The 23,672-nt window shown below is 36.4% G+C and overlaps 1 protein-coding gene across 1 annotated transcript in view; it reads left to right on the forward strand.

The window, feature by feature from the left end:
* hnf1ba (HNF1 homeobox Ba) overlaps positions 1-21,831 on the forward strand; it is a 40,519-nt gene extending 18,688 nt beyond the window's left edge. Inside the window, exons 5-10 of the mRNA XM_061972577.2 lie at positions 8,066-8,220; positions 11,074-11,194; positions 11,262-11,444; positions 16,584-16,702; positions 16,848-16,892; positions 21,615-21,831. Of these exons, the coding sequence (XP_061828561.1) occupies positions 8,066-8,220; positions 11,074-11,194; positions 11,262-11,444; positions 16,584-16,702; positions 16,848-16,892; positions 21,615-21,635 (644 nt within the window). The 3' untranslated portion in view covers positions 21,636-21,831. The remainder of the gene's footprint in view (positions 1-8,065; positions 8,221-11,073; positions 11,195-11,261; positions 11,445-16,583; positions 16,703-16,847; positions 16,893-21,614) is intronic.
* Positions 21,832-23,672: the final 1,841 nt, after the last annotated feature.

The raw sequence follows: 23,672 nt of genomic DNA on the forward strand, positions 1-23,672 counted from the left end.
CACATGACCAAAAAATTGTGTCTAGACTCAAATGTGAATGCAAACTGACCCGAATACATGGATGGTGTCCTGCAGTGTTAACGGACGTAAACTCGGAAGGGAACATGCTCTGATAGTAGTCGTCTCAGTACTGCCGCATTTGTGGAAATTTTCAATTTCAATTTCAAGGATTCTGTGCAATCAAAGTCAACATTTTCTGAACCGAAGATTATGAAAGAAGATGTCTCCCGCAGTTTTGGGGACATTTGCCTTGATGTCTGCTCTAAAGAGCGTGATGGCGATTAACGGTAGAGCATTGATTGATGTGAGTTCCTAAAACAATTATTTTTGCCTGTTTATGCAAATTTCTCAACCATTTATTCTGTACCTGTCTATTTTGGTGAATAATTCACCATTATGCGACCAGAGCGCGGGAGAATTCACACTGAAGTCGCATCATAACACTATCTGATTAATTGGTCATTTAAACCTCATAATAATAATAATGGCTATAATATTGCTGACAGAAAAATAACTTGCATACCGTATGATAAGCAAAGCACACTACTACAGCTTTGCAGTAAAGGAGTGCTACCTAAACTTAATTGATGTAGTTTGACAGCGTTAGTGTTATTTTAGAGTCGTGTTTTGGGGGCTCTGAAGGCTGGATGCACTGACAGACTCATGGTCAAAAAGGTGGAGTTCAATGGGTGTTTTTGATCTTCACTTTTACCGTTTTCACCATAAATGGCAGGTTATTGTGATAGTCCATATCACCCATCTCTACTAGCCAGGTGTGGCCCGTGGGCCTTGAATTTGACACCTGTGGTGTAAATGACATAAATTACCGTTACAGTAATAACAAGAAACTAACAATATTGCTTTTCAACCATTTCAATCTCTTCAGTATTCGCTGTGTAATTCTAATACAGTAACAACAAGTTGTAAGCCAAAAAAATGATCAAGTACAACAATTCTGAATCACAGAGGTTGTGCACAGGCAACATATCTTTGGGTGGACATTCAGCCCCTGTTTTCCAGGCAATCATTTTTTTCCCCACCAGAACCTTCTCTGTTTTCAGCTCAACTCTGTAGTGCTCCACAAGTTGGTTTACATTGCTGTCATCTGTGCAACGTTTCCCTATTTGCAAGTTGTCTGCTAGCTTTTCCATCTCATGCTTACTAAGGATGACTGACATTTTCTTCCACTTCCACTTTCAACTATTTAGATGTATTCCGTGTTTTGTAATGTTATTCCACATTGCCAAAAAGTTGTGAGCGAAAAGATCTTGCAAGTGCAAACATTTTAGCGCAAGAGCATCACAGGAACCTCCTGGCAGCTAACCCCCCCCGTTCTTCAAACCTAGTGACGCCCCTGATTATGTCAAGGGAAATTCGCTGTTATATGTACAGTACGTAAAAGTAACATTAAGCGATGATAAAGGCAGTAGGGAGGTTTTAAAGAAAATAAATGAAACCAATAACAAAAACTACCTAAACAACAAATATATTTGATTATGAATATCAAATACAAATCTATTTATAGCAAAAATGCTAACTTGGTTTAGTATGTTCAAAATGTTTTTTTTATTGTTAAAAAAAAAAAAATGTAGAGATACTTTTAAATAATACACAAATGTCATGTTAAATTTTCATTTAGTGTGTTTAATTAATTCTGTTGCAAAGTCCAAAAATATTATGCAGCAATAAAAAAAAAAAGTATTATCATATATTGCATGTACATACAGTACATACACACCTTCACATTCAATGTGTGTTCTTTATTTTCATGACTATTTACATTGTAGATTGTTACTGAAGGCATCAAAACTAGGAAAGAACACACGTGGAGTTATTTAACAAAAAAAAAAAGTGATATAGCTGAAAACATGTTTTAAATTCTAGTTTCTTCAAATCAGCCACCCTTTGCTCTGATTACTTTTTCGCATACTCCTGGCATTCTCTCGATGAGTTTCAAGACGTAGTCACCTGAAATGGTTTTCACTTCACAGGTGTGCTTGAAGCTCATCAAGAGAATGCCAAGAGTGTGCAAAGGGTGGCTATTTTGAAGAAACTAGAATATTGTTTTCAGTTACAATAGGAAAAATTTACTTTAAACATTCGGCTCCATTTTCCAGCAGTGACACAAAATCAATGAGCCTATCATTGCTCACATTTAGCAGCGTTTCTTTTTCAATCCTGTCAGTATGCGTCGATGCGTCTCTGCTCGCTGCGCTCGGGCGTTCCCGCTGTCTCACCTGGGTCACGGACGGGAAGATGGGAGATCTAGAGCACAATTAAAGCTTGTCTCTGCAACGGGCAGTGTGTGTGAGAGAGAGAGCATAGGATAAGAATGTGTTTGACATTGCTTGTAATTGTGTAATGTTTACTCGGTGGATATCAGAGAGGGCAAACATGCGTCTGATTGTCAGTGGTGCTGCTTAGACGGGATGGTACGAGCATTCCTTAAGACCTCCAGTAAGACAGTGCATGTAGTCAATAGACATGGGATTATAACGGAGCAGTGTGGTGACAATAATGTTGCTGGGAGTCGTTGCAGAGTGCATGTCGTCACACACACACACACACAGCGTGGCCTTGGCTGAGCTCAGCAGATAGCAGCAATGGACGCAGGTCAATGTGTTTGTTTGCTCCGTCCTTCCTCACTCGGAGGCAAAGAGCGAGCAGGTGAGCTCAGTGGATGACGACAGGACCGCTACAATCTATAGCAGGGTTTTTCAACCACTGTGAGATACAGTCTGGTGTGCCGTGGGAGATTATCTAATTTCACCTATTTGGGTTAAAAATATTTTTTGCAAACCAGTAATTATAGTCTGCAAATGATGTGTTGTTGTTGAGTGTCGGTGCTGTCTAGAGCTCGGCAGAGTAACCGTGTAATACTCTTCCATATCAATAGGTGGCAGCCGGTAGCTAATTGCTTTGTAGATGTCGGAAACAGCGGGAGGCAGCATGCAGGTAAAAAGGTGTCTAATGCTTAAACCAAAAATAAATAAAAAGGTGAGTGCCTTCAAAAGGATTTTAAGCTTAGGGAAGGCTATGCAGAACAAAACTAAAACTGAACTGGCTACAAAGTAAACAAAAACAGAATGCTGGACGACAGCAAAGACTTACTGTGGAGCAAAGACGGCGTCCACAATGTACATCCGAACATGACATGACAATCAACAATGTCCCCATAAAGAAGGATAAAAAAAACTGAAATATTCTTGATCACTAAAACAAAGTAGATGCGGGAAATATCGCTCAAAGGAAGACATGAAACTGCTATAGGAAAATACCAAAAAAAGACAAAAAGACACCAAAATAGGAGCGCAAGACAAGAACTAAAACACTACACACAGGAAAACAGCAAAAAAGTCAAAATAAGTCAGGGCGTGATGTGACAGGTGGTGACAGTACACCTACTTTGAGACAAGAGCTATAGTGATGCATGCTTGGTTATGCTTTAAAGTCGTATCCAACAATTGCGACAACGACTTTTTACTGTCAACCGAGTTTCGTTTTTTAATGATTTCCGCTGGTGGTGTGCATACAGATTTTGTCTACGCAAAAAATGTGCCTTGGCTCAAAAAAGGTTGAAAAACACTGATCTATAGTATAGGATCTGGAGCAGCGCCTTTAAACATCAAAGTGCTAACCAACCTTTAGTTAGTCTATTATGGTGTTTAAAGAACAAGAATAACACGCCATAGAGCTTGGACCTCCACCAAAGTCAAACTAGTGCTTTATTTGAGTTTCACAGAAGCCGGATAACAGAGCATGTTACAAATTAATCAATCAGTCAATCAAAGTTTATTTATATAGCCCTAAATCACAAGTGTCTCAAAGGGCTGCACAAGACACAACGACATCCTCGGCTCAGATCTCACATTAAATGTCTACGGGTGGAAGTTTAATCACCAAAAACTGACAATACATTCCATAACTGTTTCTCAGCTGTGGTCTGTATGGGCTGCGGCAGTACTCACTTGTAATACAAGTTTCCACCACTTGTGGCAGTAATGACAATATCAAACAAACAGAAGAAGCCTGCAGCTAAAGTCATAAAACTGCACTTTTTTTTGGAATTTTGCCTATCGTTCACAATCATTATGAGACACAAAAGGACATGTTTTTTGTTTTTTATCGCATTCTAACATATAAAAACCGGCTTGTTCTTGGTGGCTAGCAATGCAGCTAATGGGAGTAATCCATTCTACCTCTAAATCCCTTTAAAAATGCATTCAAAAACCGTCAACAATACTTACTTTACGTTCCGTAACCTGTATAATAACCAAACTGTAGTAACATTGTTATTGCGAGGAACTCTTTTTCTATCGTACTAACACATCGGCGTGCTACGGTGTAAGTAGACGCTAACTACGGAAAGAGATAAGCTAGCGTTTACGTCACCACAAAACGCGTTTGAGTTTGTAATGCACAACACTGCGATAGGACAGCAATCTGTACTGACTAAAAAACATGAACAATTATATTACAGTATATGTAAAGTATTAGCCCACATTTCATGCTTTGTTTGTACACAGCTCGCTCAACAGCGTATGCACTGGAGTGTAAGGTGATGTGCTGCATGCATCATGATCAATAGTATAGTGACTTATTCGTTGGACAGTTGTCTGTTTGGTCCAATTGGCTGGAGATGTTTCCAGTTGATTTGGGTAAGTAATCCATGAATTCGACATAGCCTCGCTGAAAAGTTTCAGTTTTGCAGTTTGACCATGTCATTTCCCGTCGGCTCCAACGTTTCAGCCTTTTCTCCGTGCTGGCTTCTATAAGCAGCAGTTCATCCTCCGTATATTTAGTTTAAAAAATATAAGGTTCTGAATCCTCATTTGTCCAAAAATAGTCGACTTTTTTGTCTGTTACCAAGTCTGCCATGAAAAGAAAACACACTCGCCTTTGATTCCGGCAGTAGGAACACATTTGTTGCAGGAAGTCGGAAGTGCGCTGCTACGGAAACGGAAATAAATGCGCCGAAGAATTGGTTCCGGCTGTGCATAATATGACCAAAATGCGGTACATATTGTACATATTACATATGAACATGTCTGTTACTACATTATATACATACTTGCAGCATAAAACGTTTTGAAATAGTTTTAGAGGGCTTTGAAGGCTAAGCCGGTGACTCCCATTAGTCGCATCTTGCAAGCGTTATTTATCATCTTTAAAATATTAAAAAAAAAAAGAACATATGTTCTTGTCTCTCATAATGATTGTGAACGATAGGCAAAATTAAAAAAAAAAGTGCAGTTCCCCTTTAAAAGCGCAAAATTTATGACTAAAATGGTGAAGCTGTATTTGCATTTGCACTTTCATTTTATCGACAGTTTATTTAAGAAACGTGTTATTTCTATTTATTATTAATTTAGTTTAAATGTATGTATTTTTATTTTAGCACATTTATTTGTCATCAGTTTTCATGAGTCCCTTTTTTGGAGTATATTTGATAAGTATTTATTTTAGTAATCAGCCTGACCTAAGGCTTGATAATAATCTTTGTGATTATAGCATGCTTTCATGTCAATATTTTATCCTGCTCAACTGTAAGTAGTTAATAAATAATTATTGCATATGTTTGAAATTAAGAGTAAGATGTCTAATTTAGTGTTAATATTTGTATGAGTAAAAAAAATGGGCTCTGAGGTAAAAAAAAGGGATTAATAACCGTTTATGAATGGCTTGAAATACAAAATACAGTAAACCCCATGTTCTCAGTTCGGCATTCACGCACTGTTTCCTTTCTCTATTTTAGGTTGTAAATAATTAAAAAATGTTAAATAGTTAGTAACTTTATTGAAAGTGGTTAAATGGAAGGAGAAAAAAGAAAAGAGTGCTGCATCTATAAATCTAGCAGAGGGCGCTGTCTCACAAGTTAATACACAACATTTTTCAGCAGAAAGATGCTTTGACAAGATGTGATGTTGTGTTGCAAGTGCAATTCTGTAAATTGTACGCTTGTAATAGGGTTTACTGAATTTAAAATGTGCTTAATAACTATAAAATGCATGTTGTAGGGTTTTCAGCACCAAAAATATTTTAGGGTTTTAATGGCTGCGTCCATTATTCACACCTTTTCGCCAATCACTGGGGTTCTTGGAAGATAACCTCTGTAACTATATCTGATATCTACTTTAGTCAGCCCCAAAATAATGTAAAAAACAAAAACAAGAATAAGTACCGTATTTTTCGGAGTATAAGTCGCACCGGAGTATAAGTCGCACCTGCCGAAAATGCATAATAAAGAAGGAAAAAAACATATATAAATCGCACCGGAGCCCGGCCAAACTATGAAAAAAACTGTGACTTATAGTCCGAAAAATACAGTAGTTCAAAATTGTTTTTAATGACTTTGAAAGTCATTATCAACTCACAATAGAAAATTGAAAAGGCCTTATAAGGTAGACTTATTGTAAAGTGGTGCCTACTCAAATATGAGGCCAAATAATTAGGAGATCCAAATTAAAAGTGAACAAAAACTAGCAAAGTGTCGAGAGCAGGCCCTATCTTTCAATAACAAAGAGTCCTTTAAAAAATCCTGAATCCAGACGGTGATGCACATCCCACCCAAAATGTAATCACTTGTTTCTTATCCTTTTTCGGAAATTTCTTGAACAAAACAAAATGTTCCCTTTTTTTTTTTTTTTAGCTAAATAGCTAACTAAAAACAGACAAGCAAAAAAAAACAGGGAATACATAAACTTCTAATTGCTTCCATATCAGAGTTGGCGGGATGAAATAAATGGAGGAAACCCTCTTGTCAGTCATCCATTTTCTTTGTCTCTGTGGGTGGATGCGGCCCAGCTAGCCTACCCACCCAGAGAAGTTCAACCGTATGACCTAAATGCGAGGTAACGTATTAGAAATATTCCAAAATCGAATTTGTTTTTTGTTATCTCGTTTCGGACCTGTCCCGAAAGTTTCATCAAAATCTGCTCATAACTGTTTATGAGTTATGTTGCTAACAGCAATAACCAAGAATAAAAACATGGCCAACGACCATCGTCAGCAAATCGACTAGTTAAGGTAAATGCTCAAAGTAATTAATATTTTTGTACATTTTTCAAAATAGCATTATCAAAATAGTCACACAATTCCGATTTCCTAGTTTGATTGAACGCAGCATTAGATATCTTAGGTCAGGGGTGTCCAAACTCTTCTGACAGTGGCCACTTTGATACATTTTGTACACAAAAGATGGGAAAAACAACCCAATGTTGGTTCTCACATACTGAACTATCTCAAAACATCCACTTGCTAGCAATTTGCAACCCTTAGCTAATTTTTTAACAGCCCGCGGCACAATGGTCAGCATTCTGATATCAGCATGTTTTATTTTGCTAACTCTGAAAGTATACACCTCAGCGTCAAATATCTTGTTGCTTGACAAATGATACCTGTTAGCATGTTAATGTTATTATGCAAACTTTTTTTTTAAGCTAATTTAGAAGGTATACAGCTCAGTCATATGTATCCTAAAATTATACTGCTAGCATTTTAAACATTTTTTTCAGGTATACACCACAGTGTATTATATTTTGGTACTTGACCTACGTTACAGTTAGCATTTTAGCATGCTAACCTTAGCATGCTACCTTTTTTAAGCTAATTTAGCAGGTATTTCACTAATGCTAACTGTTAGCTTGCTATTATTAGCATTTTAGCATAATGCTTTTGTCTTTTTTAGCTCATTTCTTCATATTTTTTATTATTATTCAATCTAACTTGATGTTTTCTAGCCAGCATGCTAACTGTTAGCATTTCGCTTTGGCTTTTCATCATTTACAAGAAATGTTTAACGAAATTGCATTTGTTATTTGAAAAAAATCTATACATTGTACTGGTCGAGGCTGCAATTTGGACACACCTGCCCTACCAAGTTGGAAAATTGTGCTAATATAGATATCACTACTGATATCACAATCTGTATTTTAGGACGTTATGGAGACTGAAAACTAATAATGATGTGAAACTTTTCAGAAAACAAATCTTACAGAGCCAATGACCTTTTTGTTCATAGCGGTCCTGGTGTCTCCAACTGACGTTGTCTCTTTGTGTGCGTCAGTGCGATACAGCCAAGGTCCCGGCGAGGTCACGTCCTCCACCAGCATCAGCCACCACGGCAGCAGCGCCATGGCCACCAGCCAGTCGGTGCTCCAGCAGGTGTCTCCGGGAGGACTGGACCCCAGCCACAGTCTGCTGTCACCCGACGTCAAAATGGTGAGTGAGCACACCTAGGGGGGCCCCCAGATTAGATAAGCGAGGCCCTGCTTTTAACATAAACGCACCCAGGGGCCCGGCCTCCTCTCCCATGGAGACAACAATTAGCACTTTGTGTATTTGGAGGCCACGCCGGCCTGTAGCGTGCACCGTGACAGCGTCAGCGGGCGTGCTCGTCCTCTGGGCCGACAAAGAAACATTGTGTTCTTATTGATTAAACGCCAAGCGGAGCGCTGACAGATAAAAGACGCATACATTTGATTTTGTTTAGTTTTTTTTAGGCTTCTCCCGTCTGCCCTGGTCCAATATTTGGTTTGCGACAAGGAAACTTGTGTGCAGCATTAGAAAGGTGGTGCAACAGTACTTTCAATATGATGACTCATCGTACTGAAGCACTTTGAAGACATACAATACAGCCCTAGACAACTATTTGACTATTTTTATTACACTTGTCACCAACATATTTAGCTCTTCATCATGCCAAGAGTAGTAGGACCACTTTGTCAGTGCAGGTATTGTTTGTGCATTTTTTAACAGACATTTTCTTCTTTATCAGTGAGTGTGAGCCTTTTATAAAAGTCTACACTCACCGTCCACAACATTAAGTACACTTGCAACGCACATTTAACGACATCTAAAACAAGAGATGTACTGGATATACTGCATGCCACTAATATTTCTACTCACTCAATAAGATAAATATTAATTACAGGAAAAAGTTTTTTTTTTTATGTGTCTGTAGGGTGTTTTCTTCAGGATTTAGTTCAATAATATCACAATTTATATGAAATGCTTTTTCACTTATTGTATCAAATTTGTACATATCGTATTTGCTGATGCTGTTCTGTTGTTGTTGTGGTTGTTATTGTTGTTTGTTGTTGTTGTTGTCTCTGTCTTATCCCCATCCTGTCCCCACAATTTCCCCCTCTGTTTTCTTTTTTTTCTCTTTCTATCCCGTCCTGCTCCGGTCCGGCTGCGCCAAACATTGATATAAATCCATTCAATAAAGTCAAATACAAATAAGACAACAAGAGACGTAAATCTGTACAGCAAATATGAGCATCTGCATCAACAATATGATTTGCCTAAATAGCTAGACAGGACAAAAAAAAAATGTAATACTTTAATCACTGAATAGGGATTTATTTATATATATATATATATATATATATATATATATATATATATACACAGTATATCCTGTATATATTTATATATACATATGTATAAAATGCTGTAATCACTGATGAGGGATTTTATATATTATATATATTTCATATAGATATCATGTATATATACAATATATATAGCATAGAGCATATAAAGCATTATATATATATATATATATATATATATATATATATATATATATATATATATATATATATATATATATATAAATATATATATATATACACATATATATACATAATGCTTTATTGACTGAATAGAGATATATACACACATATATATATATATATATATATATATATATATATATATATATATATATATAAATATATATATGTGTGTATATATTTATACATATATATATATATAAATATTTATATATTTATACATAAACGTTTATATAATATATATATTTATGTATATATGTATCTTCATTATTTTTGGATGATGTTTATGTACAAATATTCCCAACCAAAATATAATTTCAAATATAAAATGTAAATATATTTTATAACTATTTTTTTATATTTGTCCCCCAAAATAGCTTGAAAATATAAAACTACTTTGACATAAGCCACGTTGCAGCTAAAATCTTAAAAATAAAATGTTAAAAATTTAAAAGAGAGAAATCTGTTGACATATGCACACTGCAGTTGATATATTTTCAATAAAATGAAAAAAAAAAATTGTAAAGAATAAATCAAATCAAATCAATTGACCTATGCACACTGCGGTTATTTAAAAAAAAAAAAAAAACTTACATGCACAAAAGTTTTAATAAAAAATAATTATATATATGTTTTTGATTATATTTGTTTATATTTAATTGATTTAATTTGTTTTACTAATACTATTGATTTTTTTCCAGAACATGTATTTTTATTATATAATTTTATAATATATTTTGTTTTTATTTTGAGATTTAAAAATAATAGTTTATCTTCCTATATTTATAGCAGGCATGTGTGCTGACATTTTGGGTGCTAAAGCCAGAAAAAAGAGCACTCATCGCAAAAAATATTAAAAAATTTTTTTTTTGAATTATTAAAAAAATATATATTTTCAAAATTATTTAAAAATGAAGTTTGTGAATGCCGTCGAGTAGTTTGGGGAAGAATTCTCACAATGACTCAAATATATAAACATTTGGGTGGATATTCAATTATATACAATTAAAAACAACTTTATTTGTCGCTGCGGGCCAATTCGAGGCACGTAGAGCAGCAAATATTGAAGCAAAGGCAATTAGACTTTTAGCAGCTGTAAACATGAACTATACAAATAAAAACAGCACACAAATAGAGAATAATTAGACATTAAATAAAGCTAATGCTAAAAATGCTAACATATGCAATCAGGAAAATTAATAACAGAGATGAATTGTTATTCTTAATTAAATGAAGAAAAAAAACAGAAAGCACACTTTTTTCATTGAGAGCAAAATATACTGTTTTTGATATATATTTATATGCAGTGCATGTTTTTAGTCACTATATTTTATCATTCAGAATTGTTATTAATAGGGTTTAATGTATGTATTCATTTATTTATTTCACAGGTTCCTTCATTTTCCAGTAAATAATGTATAAATCCAAATGACAAGGAATATGCTTGAATCTATCGTGCCATCGCAACATTAATTCATGTAATATCTTGCCCCAGATCTCCGGCTCTGGCGGAGGCCTCCCCCCAGTGAGCACGCTGACCAACATCCACAGTTCTCATCTCAGCCACCAGCAGAACCTCATCATGCCTCTCTCTGGAGTCATGGCCATTGCACAGAGTACGTCCTCCCACTCTCAGACGCCATATTGTGTTTCTTTCCTGACCGCCGGACGCTTTGCCGCCAGGTTTAAACACGTCGCAGTCTCAGACGGTGCCGGTGATCAACAGCGTGGCGGGCAGCTTGGCGGCGTTGCAACCTGTCCAGTTCTCCCAGCAGTTGCACAGCCCACACCAGCAGAGCCTGATGCAGCAGTCGCCCAGTCACATGAGCCAGCAGCCCTTCATGGCCACCGTCACACACTCGCACAGTCAGTATCAACAAAATGACAAATTATCCGTATACTTATGTCAATTTAGCTACAAACTAAGCTAATCTACTGGGGATTATATAGAATATAAGGATAATTTAGTGCAACCTTGTGTCCAAATATCTAATAATGTTGTGGGTTTTGTTGCCATGAATTCATAAAACAAGAAATTATAAGATTTTCTAAGCAAGCCCTCTTATGTTGTATTTATTGTTACATCTACAAAACCCAAAACTAGTGAAATCGTAAATAATCGTAAATAAAAACTGAATACGATGCTTTGCAAATCCTTTTCAACTAATATTCAATTGAATAGACTGCAAAGACAAGATATTTAATGTTCGAACTGAGAAACTTATTTTTTCTTCTTCAAATAATCAATAACTAATGGCAGCAACACATTGCAAAATGTTGCACTGCAGGGGCATTTTTACCACTGTGTTACATGGCCTTTCCTTTTAACAACACTCTGTAAACATTTGGGAACTGAGGAGACACATATTTTAAGCTTTTCAGTTGGAATTCTTTCCCATTCTTGCTTGATGTACAGCTTAAGTTGTTCAACAGACCGGGGTCTACGTTGTGGTATTTTACGCTTTATAATGCGCCACACATTTTCAATGGGAGACATGCAAGCCATTCCAGTAGCCGTACTCTTTAACTACGAAGCCACGCTGTTGTAACACGTGCAGAATGTGGCTAGGCATTGTCTTGCTGAAATAAGCAGGGGCGTCCATGAAAAAGACGTTGGTTGGATGGCAATATAGGTTGCTCCAAAACCTGTAGGTACCTTTCAGCATTAATGGTGCCTTCACAGATGTGTAAGTTACCCATGCCTTGGGCACTAATACAGCCCCATACCATCACAGATGCTGCCTTTTGAACTTTGCGTCTATAACAATCCGGATAGTTCGTTTCCTCTTTGGTCCGAAGGACACGACGTCCACAGTTTCCAAAAACAATTTGTAATGTGGACTCGTCAGACCACAGAACACTTTTCCACTTTGCATCAATCCATCTTAGAAGAGCTTGGGCCCAGCAAAGCCGGCGGCGTTTCTGGGTGTTGTTGATAAATGGTTTTCGCTTTGCATAGTAGAGTTTTAACTTGCACTTACAGATGAAGCGACAAACTGTAGTTACTGACAGTGGTTTTCTGAAGTGGTCCTGAGCCCATGTGGTGATATCCTTTACACTCTGATGTCGCTTTTTGATGCAGTACCGCCTGAGGGATCCAAGGTCACAGGCATTTAATGTTGGTGTTCAACCTTGCCACTTACGTGCAGTGATTTCTCTAAATTTTCTGAACCTTTTGATGATATTACGAACGGTACATGGTGAAATCCCTAAATTCCTTGCAACAGCTCGTTGAGAAATGTTTTTCTTTATCTGTTCGACAATTTGCTCACGCATTTGTTCACAAAATGGTGACCCTCGCCCCATCCTTTGTTGTGAATGACTGAGCATTTAATGGAAGCTGCTTTTATACCCAATCATGACACCCGTCTGTTCCCAATTAGCCTGTTCACCTGTGGGATATTCCAAATAAGTGTTTGATGAGCATTACTCAACTTTCTCAGTCTTTTTTGCCACTTGTGCCAGCTTTTTTGAAACATGTTGCAGGCATCAAATTCTACTATTTGCAAAAAATAACAACGTTTACCAGTTCGAACATTAAGTATCTTGTCTTTGCAGTCCATCCAATTAAATATAGGTTGAAAAGGATTTGCAAATCATTGTATTCTGTTTTTATTTACGATTTACACAACGTGCCAACTTCACTGGTTTTTGGTTTTCTATCATGTGCCAATAGTAGCAGCAATTGCACACTCATACACGGTTTGAAAACATTTTTTAAACCATTACACCTCCAGGAAATCAATATATGTATTGCAAAAATATGTTTTAAATATATTGTGATACATTTGTTTTTTATTTATTTAAAAACATTTTTAAAGAGACATCCAAAAAATGCATACATAATCAAATATAAAATAATAAGATACAAAGGGAAACTATTATTAAATTTAAAAAAAAGGAAAATATTTTTTGAAATCTCATAAAATAATAAATATACACAAAATATTTACAACTAAATATTACAATTTAAATAATACATTTGAATTAAAGCAATTTTTTTGTTTAATTATATATACTAATAATAATAGTAATTATAATAAAAATCATTATTATACAAAATTATCAATACTAAGAAATTAAATATATTATGAAACTAAATATTTCATAATAATTATTGAGAACATTTACAATTAAAATTATTGTGAAAAATATAAAAGTTATTTAAAAGTGTATTCAAATTACACATAATAATGATAATATTATTAACAATAGTAATTATTACAAAAAGGAAAGTATTATTAAATATGAATTTAAAAATGTTTTGCTATATAATATAATAAATATATGAAAATATTTACATCCAAACATTAACATTCAAATAACACATTTAGAATAAAATATGCACAAACATTTTTTAATTAGTTTATTCATACATACCAACATAAATAGTAATTATAATCATCATCATGTACAAAAAATTTCAATACTAAGAAATGAAGAAAAATATTGTAAAATATAATTCAAATCAATTATATGAACTACATATTTTATATTAAATATTGAGAACACTTACAATTAAAATGATTGTGAAAAATATAAAAGTCATTTAAAAGTCTATTTAAATTACACGTAATAATGACAATGATACTATTAATAATAGTAATGATCATTATTACAAAAAAGAAAGTATTATTAAATCTGATTTTAAAATTGTTTTGCTATGTAAAAAATAAGAAATATATAAAAATATTTAAAACTAAACATTAACAATTGAATAACACATTGAAATTAAATATACAAAATGTTTGTTTTTATTTGTTTAATAATACATACTAATAATAATAGTAATAATAATAAAAATCATTATACAAAAACTTCAATACTAAGAAATTAAATAAAATACTGTGAATTAAATCAATGATATGAAACCAAATATTTTAAATTAAATATTGAGAACATTTACAATTAAAATGATTAATGTGAAAAAGATCACGGGTACATGCGGCCGAAATGAGTTTCCTCCGCCGGGTGGCGGGGCTCTCCCTTAGAGATAGGGTGAGAAGCTCTGTCATCCGGGAGGAGCTCAAAGTAAAGCCGCTCCTCCTCTACATTGAGAGGAGCCAGATGAGGTGGTTCGGGCATCTGCTCAGGATGCCACCCGAACGCCTCCCTCGGGAGGTGTTTAGGGCACGTCCGACCGACAGGAGGCCACGGGGAAGACCCAGAACACGTTGGGAAGACTATGTCTCCCGGCTGGCCTGGGAACGCCTCGGGATCCCCCGGGAAGAGCTGGATGAAGTGGCTGGGGAGAGGGAAGTCTGGGCTTCCCTGCTTAGGCTGCTGCCCCCGCGACCCGACCTCGGATAAGCGGAAGAAAATGGATGTATGGATGGCATTTAAAAGTGTATTTCAATTACACATAATAATTATAAGGGCAGCACGGTGGAACAGGGGTTAGTGCTTCTGCCTCACAATACGAAGGTCCTGAGTAGTCCTAAGTTCAATCCCGGGCTCGGGATCTTTCTATGTGGAGTTTGCATGTTCTCCCCGTGACTGCGTGGGTTCCCTCCGGGTACTCTGGCTTTCTCTCACCTCCAAAGACATGCACCTGGGGATAAGTTGATTGGCAACACTAAATTGGCCCTAGTGTGTGAATGTGAGTGTGAATGTTGTCTGTATCTGTGTTGGCCCTGTGATGAGGTGGCGACTTGTCCAGGGTACACCCCGCCTTCCGCCAGAATGCAGCTGAGATAGGCTCCAGCGACCCCGAAAAGGGACAAGCGGTAGAAAATGGATGGATGGATGGATAATAATGATAATGATACTATTAATAACAATAGTAATAATTATTATTACAAAAAAATCAAAACTAAGAAATGAATACAAATATTGTAAAATATTATTCAAATTAATTTTATGAAACAAAATATTGAAATTAAATATTAATAACATGTACAACTAAAATGATGAATGCAGAAAAAATACAAAAGCCATTTAAAAGTACATTTTAATTACACGTAATAATGATAATGACAATAATAATAATAATAATAATAACTACAGATGTCAGATAATATTGGACTGGCGATATTATCGGCCGATAAATGCTTTAATATGTAATATCGGAAATTATCGGTATCTGTTTTAAAAAAGTAAAATTTATGACTTTTTAAAACGCCGCTGTACGGAGTGGTACACGGACGTAGGGAGAAGTACAGAGCGGCAATAAACCTTAAAGGCACTGCCTATCTACGGCTTTTCACACACACAAGTGAATGCTGCATACTTGGTCAACAGCCATACAGGTCACACTGAGGGTGGCCGTATAAACAACTTTAACACTGTCACAAATATGCGCCACACTGTGAACCCACACCAAACAAGAATGACAAACACATTTCGGGAGAACATCCGCACCGTAACACAACAGAACAAATACCCAGAACCCCTTGCAGCACTAACTCTTCTGGGACGCTACAATATACACCACCCGATACCTCAACCCTGCCCACCTCAACCAAATTCCAAGCTGCTGTTTTGAGGCATGTTAAACAATATATTGCACTTTGTGACTTCAATAATAAATATGGCAATGCCATGTTGGCATTTTTTTCCAAAACTTGAGTTGATTTATTTTGGAAAACCTTGTTACATTGTTTAATGCATCCAGCGGGGCATCACAACAAAAGTAGGCATAATAATGTGTTAATTCCACGACTGTATATATTGGTATCGGTTGATATCGGAATCGGTAATTAAGAGTTGGACAATATCGGATATCGGCAAAAAAGCCATTATCGGACATCTCTAATAATAATGTGATAATGATCATTATAATGACAATAATAATCATAATATATCTATTTTATCCATAAAAACATGTGTAAGGTCAGAGGTCACTAATAATGTTCTTCTGCACCAAACTCCTCCAAGCATACCTTAACATTGCTTTATGCAATAAGACGTTTGAGTCAAAAGACCCCAAACGTTTCCCCTTTTTGGTGACTTGTGAGGTATCTCAATGTGATTGTCCATGAATAACATCCTGCGTGTCCTCCACAGTGTACCCTCACAAGCAGGAGCCCCCTCAATATTCCCACCCGTCACGCTTCCCCTCGGCCATGGTGGTGACGGACGCCAACAGCCTCAGCACGCTCAGCTCCATGTCCTCCGGCAAGACGGTGAGTTCCTCCTCCGCAGACCCCCTTTCTCCTCCCCCCTCACACTCACCTGTTCATAATGGCACCATCATGATGCAGATACCAGGAAATAGACGGCACCCATAAGAGTTGTGTGTGCTGACGTGTTTGATTCCTGTCACATTAGGACGCTCCAGTAAACAAGATGGTGCAACTCGGGGGTCTCTCCTGGGTAAATACTGTTTTATTAGTAGAGCTTGTCACCCCACGAATGGCTACAGGTGGCACACTCCTCCATACTTCCATTTCCTCTCCAATCGCTCGCTTGCTCCTTCATGCTGAACCTGCCGTGATTGATGCCGCCCTCCTTTGCAGCAGGAAATGAGCCTCGCTCTCCTAATCACGCTTCTCAAGCTCGGTGGAGCTTCCACTTTCTGTCATGCACGGCCAGGGAGGGAGGGAGTGATACTGGTGATACCAGTGGCGATACTGGCGATACCGGTGCAGGGTGTGGGTCTTCCTCTCCTGCTTCTGTCTAATTGCACTGCTTCCTCTTTCCAACTTTGCTGAGCGCTCTAGCCTGAAACGCCATCATCGGCGGTGCGTTCACACGCTTCATTTCCCACCCTGAGTCCCACGGCATGATCCATGTAACAGTAATGCATCTTCTTACAAATCCATGTTTCTGTCCATCGTTCCATCTACAGTATTAGGGTGATGTTTATGTGCAAATATGCAAATATTCCCGGTCAACATAAAATTACAAGACGATTGAAAGCCCGTTGACATTTACGGTGTAATATTCAAATAAAAATGTCCCCGAAATGTTTGGAAAAATGAAACTACATTGACTACTTACCGTATTTTTCGGACTTTAAGTCGCAGTTTTTTTCATAGTTTGGCCGGGCTCCAGTGTGACTTATATATGTTTTTTTCCTTCTTTATTATGCATTTTCGGCAGGTGCGACTTATACTCCGAAAAATACGGTAATTAAAAAAAAAAATCCAAAATTTTAAAGAAAAAAACACATTTATATATAAACACTGCATTTGAATAGAATTGAATGACATCTAAGAAATAAATCAAATCCATTGACAATTAACTTTTTTTTTTTTTAGAACAGTGACTCACATACAGTTTACAATTATTTTTTTAACAAAATTACAATTTTAAGAATTTTTTTATTTTTTTATTACTATTTTCCTTTAATTGTTATTATTATTAGCATTTTTAATAATAATAATATTTGTAATTATGCATCCATCCATTTTCTACCGCTTATTCCCTTCGGGGTCGCGGGGGCGCTGGAGCCTATCTCAGCTACAATCGGGCGGAAGGCGGGGTACACCCTGGACAAGTCGCCACCTCATCGCAGGGCCAATATTTGTAATTAATATTAATGTATTATTATTAAGGTTGCACTGCACAAAATTGAAAATAAAATAAAAATGTTAGTATTGGAACTTTTGTTTATGCACCGTGTTGTACTGAAATGTTGATGCTTGAAGAAAAAAAATCCATAAAATTAGTAGTTATTTAAAATATATGAATAATTATTGTTGTTATCATTGTTTTTGTTTTGTTTTCGGTGTGTTTTTGAAGAAGGTTTCACTACAAAAATAACTCGATTTTGCACTGTGTTGTTGATGCTCAATAAAACATACTTAAAAAAGAACATTTTAATAAATAAACAAATTAAAACTGTTATTAGGAATAATTGCAGCGATAAACTATATAAAGTTAAAGTACCAATGATTGTCACCGTGGGAGGTGAGGGGAGCAGTGAGCAGCAGCAGTGGCCGCGTCCAGGAATAATTTTTGGTGATTTAACCCCCAATTCCAACCCTTGATGCTGAGTGCCAAGCAGGGAGGTAATGGCTCCCATTTTTATAGTCTTTGGTATGACTCGGCCGGGGTTTGAACTCACAACCTACCGATCTCAGGGTGAGCACTCTAATATTGTCACATACATACTGCAGGTAAAAATATTTAGCCTAAATTTGGAAAAAAATAGATTGAAAAAAAATTTTTTGAATATAATGGATAAGTTTAAAGTCGTGTTTTAAAAGTAGACGCTTACAATATTGTTATTATTGAAAATAACATAACACTGACTTGTTAACTAAATATAAAATTACACATGAAATATATTGAAACACATCTTAAAATGTAAAGTTAAAATCTAAATAATGAATATGAACACATTACAGCACTACATTTCAGGATTATGTGACACTACTACATTACACTAAATTACAGCACTACCTTATACTAGTACATTACATCACTACATTACACTACATTACAAGATTACATTACAGTACTACATTACAGTACTACACTACAGGACTACATAACATCACTACATTACAGGACTGTCTTACATCACTACATTACAGCACTACACTACACTTCATTACATTACCTTACAGGACTACATTACGGTACATTACAGTACTACATTACATTACTACATTATACTACATTACAGTACTATATTACACTACATTACAGGACTACATTACAGGATTACATTACACTACATTACAGTACAACATTACACTACATTACACTACTACATTACAGTACTATATTACACTACATTACAGTACTACCTTACACTACATTACACTACTACATTACATTACTATATTACTCTACATTACAGTACTACATTACAGTACATTACAGTACAACATTAAACTACATTACAGTACTATATTACACTACATTACAGTACTACATTACAGTACATACAGTACTCCATTACAGTACATTACAATACTATATAACATTACATTACACTACTACATTACAATACAACATTACAGTACTACGTTACAGGACTACATTACAGTACTACATTATACTACCTTACACTACTACATTACATTACATTACAGTATTACATTTCAGGACTACATTACAGTACTACATTACAGTACTTCTTTATACTACATTACACTACTACATTACATTACATTACAGTATTACGTTACAGGACTACATTACACTACTACGTTACAGGACTACATTACAGGATTACATTACAGTACTACATTATACTACATTACACTACATTACAGTACTACGTTACAGCACTACATTACATCACTACATTACACTTCCTTATAGTACTATGTTACAGGACTACATTACAGGACTACATTACAGGATTACATTACAGTACTACATTACAGTACTACATTACACTACATTACAGTACTACGTTACAGCACTACATTACATCACTACATTACACTTCATTATAGTACTATGTTACAGGACTACATTACAGGACTACATTACAGGATTACATTACAGTACTACATTACACTACTACATAACAGTACTACATTACATCACTACATTACACTTCATTACAGGACTACATTACAGGACTACATTACAATACTACACTACACTACTACATTATACTACCTTACACTACTACATTACAGTACTACATTACATCCCTACATTACACTTCATTACAGTACTATGTTACAGGACTACAATTACACTACTATATTACACTACTACATTATACTACCTTACACTACTACATTACACTACTACATTACAGGACTACATTACACTACATTACACTACTACGTTACAGTGTTACATTACAGGACTACATTACACTACTACATGAAATGACAGCACTGACGTGGTGTTATTTCCTTTATTTAAGCAGCAATTATTGAGCAGGCCCTATACAGGCCCACTACATTACACTACTACATTACAGTATTACATTACACTACTACATTACAGTACTATATTACAGTACTACATTACAGTACTACATTACAGTACTACATTACAGTACTATATTACAGTGCTACATTACAGGACTACGTTTGAGTACTACATTACACTACATTACAGTACTATATTACACTACTACGTTACAGCACTATATTACAATACTAAATTACAGCACTACATTACACTACTACATTACAAGACTACGTTTCAGTACTACATTACACTACTCCATTACAGTACTACATTACAGTGCTACATTACAGGACTACGTTACAGTACTACATTACACTACATTACAGTACCATATTACACTACATTACACTACTACGTTACAGCACTATATTACAATACTACATTACAGGACTACATTACAGGACTAAGTTACAATACTACATTACACTACTACATTACAGTACTATATTACAGTGCTACATTACAGGACTACGTTACAGTACTACATTACACTACATTACAGGACTACATTACACTACTACATTACAGTACTATATTACACTACTACGTTACAGGATTACATTACACTACTACGTTACAGGACTACATTACACTACTATATTACACTACATTACAGTACTACGTTACCTGACTACATTACAGTACTATGTTACACTACGACATTACACTACTATATTACACTACTACATTACACTACTACATTACAGGACTACATTACACTACATTACAGGACTACATTACAGGACTACGTTACAGTACTACGTTACAGGACTACATTACAGCACTACATGAAATGACAGCACTGACGTGGCGTTATTTCCTTTATTTAAGCAGCAATTATTGAGCAGGCCCTCCCAGGTATTTCCTTATCAGTGCTTCTTCCCAGCGTGTTTTACAACACTCCCTGTTGACCCAGCAAGCCTCCCTTCTGCGTGCACACTCACCTCAATAATGAGCCAGGTCTCGGCCGCAGGTCACCTTCCTTTATCAGGTGTTTGCGGGACCGCCGCGCCGGAGGTCAGCGGCAGAAATAAATTCCACAAACAATCTCGGAGGAGAGGGGCGAGGAATTTATTTGGCCAGGTGTGTCGCGCCGAGCGGTTGTTTGCGTAGGTTTTGTGTGTCAGGAAGTGTCACATGATCAGACTGCTTTTATTGTTTTATGTAACCGTGCCCTACTTTTTCTTTTTCCTTCTCTTTTTCCAGTGTCCTCTTCAAGCGTGGTGAGAGCGTGCACACCTGACCTCCTCGCTGCCCGGCAACCGGAGCGCATTTTTTCCACCCTCCTCCCGGCGTTACCACGGCAACTGTCCATGCGGATGATGAAGTCAGCGGACAAACAAGCCAGGTCCAAGCGGGATGGATTTTTTGAGGTTTTTTCAAACTCAGTATTCCCTCGGCGACCCCCCCCCCCCCCTTTTTTTTTTTTTGCAAAGGAACAAACAAAAACAAAACATTTTCATGCAGAAGTCTTTGAACTGTGCGACGTGAGATCGCCTTCTTCTCCACAGAGTCTTCCATGTTTGTCTTCGGCGCTGACATGACCCATGTTTTTATTTCCTTTTTGCGCATACTGTGATTTTCTTGTTGTTCTGACAATCTTGAGAGGACTATGCAAAGTTGTGCGAGACTTTAAGAAATAAATATATTCTATTATATATGCACTATATGAGTGAAGGCACCAAAGCAAGGAAAGCTGCCTGCAGACAAAACAAAGTGTAAAGAATCCCGCTTCGGTTTTGGCCCCGCCCCCTCCGGATGGGACTCCCCTGTTTTGATATTGTTCATAACGAGCCCCCAGCATCCTCAAAGCATGAATTACGGCAGCAGCTCTCATCACACTGGAATCCACCCCCAAGTCGACAGCCATTCTTAACAGTATTAGTCATTCCCAGCGTGGACGGAGAGACTGGCGGTGCCCCCCCTTGCCCCCCCCATGCCCCACACATGTGTCTCCTGTTGAGCATTAGGTCATTATTAGTCTCTCTATTGTGCTTGTTGTGACTGTTATCTGCTTACTGCCATCTGATTGGAGGGCGCTCGTACGTCTGATTTGCTGTATTATTTTTGTATAAAGTGGAAATCAATCAAATCATTATTTATACCTTCTGGGAAAAATATCGAGTAAAAGTTTTGTTTTTGCAAAGTGAAAAAAAGTGTCCTGAACAAGCGGGTTTGTGTGTCTGTAGCTTCAATGCTCATGAGCTGGGCTTCGCCACAGGAGGGCGTCTTGATACGGTAGAAGCTCACTACTAGGGGTGTGGGAAAATAACGATTCAAATTCGAATCGCGATTCTCACGTTGTGCGATTCAGAATCAATTCTCTTTTTTTAAAAATAGTTTTTTTGTTTTGTTTTTTTGTTAATTTAAAAAAAAAAAATTTTTAATTAATCAATCCAACAAAACAATACACAACAATACCATAACAATGCAACACTCAGAACTGCAATAAACAGAGCAATTGAGAGGAGACACAAACACGACACAGAACAAACCAAAAGTAGTGACACAAAAATGAATATTATCAACAACAGTATTAATATTAGTAACAATTTCAACATAGCAGTGATTAAAAATCCCTCAATGACATTATTATTAGACATTTATAAAAAAAAAAAAGAACAATAGTGTCACAATGGCTTACACTTGCATCACATCTCATAAGCTTGACAACACACTGTGTCCAATATTTTCACAAAGTTAAAATAAGTCATATTTTTGGTTCATTTAATAGTTAAAACAAATTTACATTATTGCAATCAGTTGATAAAATATTGTCCTTTACAATTATAAAAGCTTTTTACAAAAATCTACTACTCTGCTTGCATGTCAGCAGACTGGGGTAGATCCTGCTGAAATCCTATGTATTGAATGAATAGAGAATCCTTTTGAATCGGGAAAAATATCGTTTTTGAATCGAGAATCGAAAAAAATCGATTTAGAATCTAATCGTGACCCCAAGAATCGATATTGAATCGAACCGTGGGACACCCAAAGAGTCGAAGCCCTACTCGCTACTCTCTGGGTTATGATCCCAGGTCACCAGTGAATAGTGGACTACTAAATAATGGAAACGCCTCCAAACTAGGGTTGTTCGGTATCGGTACAGTACCGCGATACTAATGAATCATATTCGGTACTATATCGCCTCTAAAAAGCTAGTTTCTTACAAGTATCATCCCTGCAGGGCGACTAAACAGGCTTCACGACACACCATAGCTCACCGGCATCAAAATGTAAACAAATGCCATTGGTGGATCTACA

Source organism: Nerophis lumbriciformis, linkage group LG17, assembly GCF_033978685.3.
Source record: "Nerophis lumbriciformis linkage group LG17, RoL_Nlum_v2.1, whole genome shotgun sequence".
Classification (NCBI taxonomy): domain Eukaryota; kingdom Metazoa; phylum Chordata; class Actinopteri; order Syngnathiformes; family Syngnathidae; genus Nerophis; species Nerophis lumbriciformis.